Source organism: Zingiber officinale, chromosome 5A, assembly GCF_018446385.1.
Source record: "Zingiber officinale cultivar Zhangliang chromosome 5A, Zo_v1.1, whole genome shotgun sequence".
Taxonomy (NCBI): domain Eukaryota; kingdom Viridiplantae; phylum Streptophyta; class Magnoliopsida; order Zingiberales; family Zingiberaceae; genus Zingiber; species Zingiber officinale.
Window position 1 is genome coordinate 132,634,274 of NC_055994.1, and position 5,964 is coordinate 132,640,237.

At 40.6% G+C, this 5,964-nt stretch overlaps 1 protein-coding gene across 2 annotated transcripts; it reads right to left on the minus strand.

The window, feature by feature from the left end:
* Positions 1–2,171: 2,171 nt before the first annotated feature.
* Positions 2,172–5,255, minus strand: LOC121981890 (pentatricopeptide repeat-containing protein At5g55740, chloroplastic-like). 2 transcript variants are annotated; one of them, XM_042534662.1, is made up of 2 exons: positions 4,704–5,255; positions 2,172–4,541 (listed from the first exon to the last, which is right to left on the minus strand). In XM_042534662.1, exons 1-2 carry the CDS (start codon positions 4,981–4,983, stop codon positions 2,425–2,427), a joined length of 2,397 nt encoding a protein of 798 aa, XP_042390596.1. In that variant the 5' UTR covers positions 4,984–5,255; the 3' UTR covers positions 2,172–2,424. The 2 variants fall into 2 exon arrangements, with proteins under 2 accessions (XP_042390596.1, XP_042390595.1); XM_042534661.1 differs by having other exon boundaries at positions 4,671–5,255.
* Positions 5,256–5,964: the final 709 nt, after the last annotated feature.

The following is a 5,964-nucleotide window of genomic DNA, read 5'->3' on the forward strand; positions in this document are numbered from 1 at the left end:
CTTGAAATGAGAAATCTTACTATTCAGTAAATACTGCATCGTCTCACACATCCTTCTAAATTTGTTTGACAAGGAGAATTGAACTATGATCACATATGAAATCTCATAAATATAAATTTGAAAAGAAAAGTTAAATTAGTTACTTTTTTGTAATGCTAGAAATGAAGGATCAAAAGTGTTGCCTTTAGCTCCAAGGGCATAACCAAATTAATCGTCACATGGTAGATTTGTAGAATGAACAACAATCGATTTTCAATAAAGTCAACGGAAATATCTTCCCACACTGTGGCATCCTCAATTTTCTAATTTATCTTTTTACATATGATTGTGAGACCGATCATATGAGGCATCCGGAGTTAGACTTTTTGCATAATCAAAGGTGTTGCCTTTTAGTTTGTCTTAATCTAGAGAGGAAAGGGAAGATGCCCTTGCATTATCAATTTCCTCTTCTGTTTCTTCAGCCATAGCTTGATAGTGCTTTGATGCAAATATATTCATTGCATTCAATTTCAGAACGATCATATCCCAAAGAATCATTTATTTATTTTATATATAGATTTGGCTCAAACTTGTTCATTTTAAATTATAGGGTTTCTCTGACTTTGAGCAATATCCGTAAAACTTCTTACGAATGGATACCCACATTTAAAAACTATCAAACAAATAGCATATACTCTAAAATAATAATAAATTTACCATGCATTGTGTAAAATTATAATAAATCTAGACAAATAAATTTTCATTATATAAATCATAAGGATTTCACTGTATCATAACAACATAAAATTAGTTACACCATGTTGATTATTAATTGTAAACTTTAATTCCTTCTCTTTAACCCTCCGTGGGCTCTTATATTGAGATTATGATGATCTGACAAAATATCCATCCGACATTATTCCTAGTTGTCATACTCTGTTAGGCCCTTTGACTACTAATTAGAAGGACATGAATAACCTTGTAAAGATAAACGAAAAATCTTCCTCGAGGTTTTATAATTTCAACAAAATTAATACTTACATAAAATATATAACACTAATTAAAAAAGAAGAGACATAACGAATTACTTGATTACAATCGAAAAAGTTGTTAATCCAAGAAAATAGAGAGTATACTAATTTCTCTTTCAGGTAAAGAAACCTCTTTATTGCAGTTGAAGTACTGAAAATACGAAGATAGACAAAAAAAAATCATTTACAAGTGTTCTCTGGTGTTGTTTTTAGGCTTCTGAGACCAGGGTTGTATTTATAGCCCTAGTCGAGGTGCTTGGAAGGGTTCCAGACACCTAGAAGGGATAAAACTTTATCCCTGTCGCAACGGATCGCATTTTACGCGATCAAGATAAACATCATGGTCCGGACGCTCGGAAGGATTCCGAGCACCTGGAGTCAAGCGAGTTCTGGCGCACGGACGAAGAAAGTCAACATCTTGTTAACTTTCGATCTCAGTCTTCCGCTCCGATTCCGCTCGCCTTGGTCCGGGTCTTTCGCTCGGGCTCCGCTCGCTTGGGTGATCTCGACCATCCAGAATAGAGCTCACCCGAACTCAACTTCCGGCCTTCGAGCAATCTTCCGCTCCTAACTTCTCGTCTCTCGAAATCGCCGCATGCTTCCTTCTCGTCCACCGACGTACTCTTCCGCAACGCCTAGTCTCTCGAACGCACCGAGCTCGTCGGCTCTCTCCCGTGTCGTCTTTCTCGCTAGGTACGTCTTTTGCTTATCTCCTCAAGCAATCTTCCGCTCCGGTTTCTCGTTCCTCGGAAACACCGAGCGCCTCCTTCTCGTCCGCCCGCGTACTCTTCCACAGCATCTCGTCCCTCGGATGCACCAAGCCCGTCGACTCTCTCCCGTGTCGTCCTTCTCATTAGCTATGTATTTCGCTCGACTTCCTGTGCTTCTAAATTCCTGTACACTTAGATACAGGATTAAAAAGCAACAGAACCTAACCTGACTTATTTGATCACATCAAAACTACCTTGAGGTAGTAACATACTCATATTGTATTGCCACTGTTATCTTATCTATATTCACATAGCTGAGTTGGTTATGACATGTCAGGTTTATAGAATTAAGGAAGGATCAAACTCCGATAAAAATCGAGGAATTATCCTTCCATATGATGATAATTTTAATTTTTTGATTTCTCCCTTCCAATGGTATAATACCGTCATGGGAGAACCGTCAGATGACGGATTTCACCTTTGTCATACCCATCTTGTATTACCACTGTTATCTTATCCGCATTCACTGGCCGCCATTTCGTATTCAACTAACAATCTAATTCTAGCTTTTGTACTTCTTTGTAATTGTGGTTGCATCCTAAACTATTCAGGTTATCAAATTTCCTTACAGGTTGTTTGAGCAACTTACTCATCTGATATTCTTGTTTCAAAATTTAGGATCCAAACATGCAAGAAGTTGAACTTCAATGGCACAGAGAACCTTGATTGACATGAGTTTGTCCCAATTTGTCAATGGAAGATGAACAACCAATGTTCTTCATTTGTTTGTCCAAGCATAACAATGCCCTCGCTATATCAGCAAACTGGGGATGAGATTGATCAGCGGCTGTAAATACATGAGTTTCGCCTCCTGTCTGAATCCAACTGCAACCAGGGTTCGTCTTCATTCCCCCCTGTTTCATAAGCATTCTCACATGTGATGCCTCCTTCCACCTTCCAGATCGAGCATACAGGTTCGCTAGCGCAACATAGTTTGAAACATTATCTGGTTCCAAGTCAAGTATGTGCCCTGAAAGATCTTCTGAGAACTCTATATCACGATTTTCTTTACACAAAGTAAGCAAAGATGTCAAAGTATATGCGTCAAGTGCAATGGAAGTTGCAGATAAAGCACCAAACACTTGCTTGATTCTTCCATGGCGTGCAAGTAGAGCAGCTAGACAGCCATAGTGTTCCTTTTGGGGAGTTTGATCATGTACTGAGACCATCACAGTGAGAATCCTAATACCTTCAGCAAAAGCCCCTGCATGTGCACACGCAGAAAGAAGTCCAGTAAAGGTGAATCCATCTGGTGTTATCCGCCTTTCGCACATGTCATCATATAGTGTAAGAGCTTCTTTTGCCTTCCCATGTAAAGCGTACCCCGATATCAAAACATTGTAAACAGTTAGTGTCTTATGGGAGACCATCCTGAATACATTTGCGGCAAGATCTATACTTCCACATTTTGAATACATGTCTATAAGAGATGTCGCGATGTACGGGGATAGAACAAGCCTGTGTCTGGTTATATACCCATGAATCATCCTTCCGTTGTGTAACGAGGATAGATTTGTGCAAGCTAAAAGCAGTCCTACGATGCTAGTAGGATTGGGTCTGATACCAGCTGTTTGCATTTGAAAATATAAATTTATTGCTTCACGACCATATCCATTCTCTGCTAAGCCATGAATGAGACTAGTCCATGTGATTATATTTGGGTGCACTCCGTTGTTTTGCATCTCCGCAAACATAGCTAAAGCCTCATCAACTTGACTGTTTCGAAGAAAACCAAGTATAAGTGAGTTCCATGAGATTACATTAGGATGCACACTTTCTAGCTGCATCTGATAGAAAAGGTTCAAACCCTCACTGCTCAAGCCATTGTGTGCATAAGCAGATATCATTGTATTCCACATCACCAGATCTCTTGAATCTGTAATCAGATCAAACACTCGCCGTGCATTGTCTACCCTCCCAAAAGTACCATACAAGTCAACGATGCTACTTGCAATTGCAAGATCTGAATCAAGATTATTCCTGATGCAGTAGCTATGAGCAACTTTGCCGAGAGATAGATCGTTAGAAATGGCAGCGGCTGATATGATGCTTGTCAGAGTAACTGAATCGAATTTGAAATTCTCTTGAATCATCTGGGAGCAAGTAGTCAGTGCATGGCCAATCTGTCCATCCTGCACATAGCCAGATACTAGCAAGTTCCAAATTACTACATCTCGGTCGGCCATCCTGTTGAAGAGGCACTCTGCATCCTCAATTAACCCTGCCTTACAATAAAAGTTTATGAGGGAGCTACCAAGGATATTGTCCAGTTCTAGACCCATGAGGATTGCCACAGCATGACCTTGTTTGCCTTCAGCAAGAGCTTCAAGGTTAGCAGATGAGGATAGCAAACACGAAATGCTAACTCGAGTTGGTTGGATTCCTTCGATCCTCATATGATGAAATAGTTCCAGTACCTCAAGATTCAAACCATTGTGAGCATTGCCCACGAGCATGGCATTCCAGGTAATCACATTTCTCTCCGGCATTTCTTCGAACACCTTCCAAGCGTCTCCTAAGATCGTGCATTTTCCATAAAAATCAACAAGACTGCTCAGAACGTAGACACAAGACCCGAAACCCATCTTCAGCGCGTAGCCATGGATCCCTCTGCCAAAACCAATGCATTGAAGCGAAGAACACGCCTTTAGGGCATTAGGGATCACGAAATTGTCAGGAAGACAAGCAGCTTCCAGCATTTCCACAAAACCCACCAAAGCCTCTTCATCCAAACCAAGTTGGCAGCGCAATCCAATCATGGCTGCCCAAGAGAAAACATTAGGTCGGCACTGCTGGCGGAACATTTCCTCGGCCACCACCAAGCAGCCACATTTCGCGTAAAAAATCAACAATTTTGTTTTCATATACTCGTTTCTATGGAACAACGAACCAAATTTCAGTATCCGGGCATGGATCTGCTGACCTTGAGGCAGAGCTCGATCGTAGATGCATCCCTGCAGAAGTTCACCATAAATTTCGGGGGCGAGAGGGAGATCGCTCTCCGACTGGAATTGAGTGACGAGGGCGAATGCTTCCCGAAGCAGACCTTTTTCGCAAAGGGAGGATAATTGAGGAAGATGGATCTGTGGTTTCTTCGGAGGATGGTTTATGGCGAAAGTAGATGACTTGACAGGCTTAATTGGGGCAGTGAAGGAAGACGGAAGAGATCTCAGAATGGGCGGGTGCGGGAGAAGAGAGGCCATGATTCACCGAAGCATCGGATGGATAAAGCACGGATGAATTATATTGGAAAATAATGATAAAACACAGAGAGCGACCTCGTCGTTGTCTTCTTGCCGCCGCTGAATTGCGCATCTTCGCAACCGGCTCCGGCGCCTTGTTCGATTCCTGCATCGCGTCAATGCTGCTTATTGGAAGAGACAAAGAACGGCGTTGGTAGACGGCCGTGACGACCTCGATCCACAGAGCTTGGAGAGGAAGCTGCGATACGGGAGAGACGTCCGTGTGTGCCACCATTTGTGGGAAAATAAAATAATTTTAATGTATCAGATATAAAATAATTCTGAATAGATTCAAGATAAAATCTTAATACATACAATTTAGATATTTTACAATAGAAACATTATAATACTTGTAAGCATATAGTGAATTATATATGAATATGTACCGTCCGGGTCGCCGGGTCGGTGCATTTCAATTTTTTTTAAAATTTTTCCCACTATAATGTAAAAGGAAAATCAAATAAAAAAATATTAACTTAAACTCATTATAATTCAATCCTTAAATTTTAAAATTTGAATTCCTAAATACATATAATATATTTCAAAATAAAATAAAAAAAATAAAAAAATTATTGAAATTCAGACGCGTGAATTCATTTCCAAGCACCTGAACTAATTCACACAAGAAAACTCAAAATTATTCCAGACGCCCCAAATCCAGTTTTATATATATATATATATATATATATATATATGATCATATCCGAAAGCGGGAAGGTGGAAAGCTGGAGATGTGATGGCTTCGTTGACCGTAGACCACACTTCATTCTGCGAAACAAGTAATGTCAATGTCGAGTCAGGGAAGGGGTCCCCGGTGTTGGTCCTTCGACGCTCAAGTTAGTCACCGGAACTATAGAAGAAGTGGAGCAACAGTAGAACTAGCGCAAAGAGTAATAACGCGTACCTCAGCTGGTGATGAACTCTCCTTTATATAGAGCCCTG

What these genes read in the sequence shown, in the direction of transcription:
- LOC121981890 (XM_042534661.1), bottom strand. Translation starts at nt 4,983, where the DNA reads ATGGCCTCTCTTCTCCCGCACCCGCCCATTCTGAGATCTCTTCCGTCT. An exon ending in TGCCCGGATACTGAAATTTG is followed by an intron (nt 4,542 to 4,670) that starts GTTCGTTGTTCC and finishes TCTCTTGGGCAG; the next exon opens with CCATGATTGGATTGCGCTGC.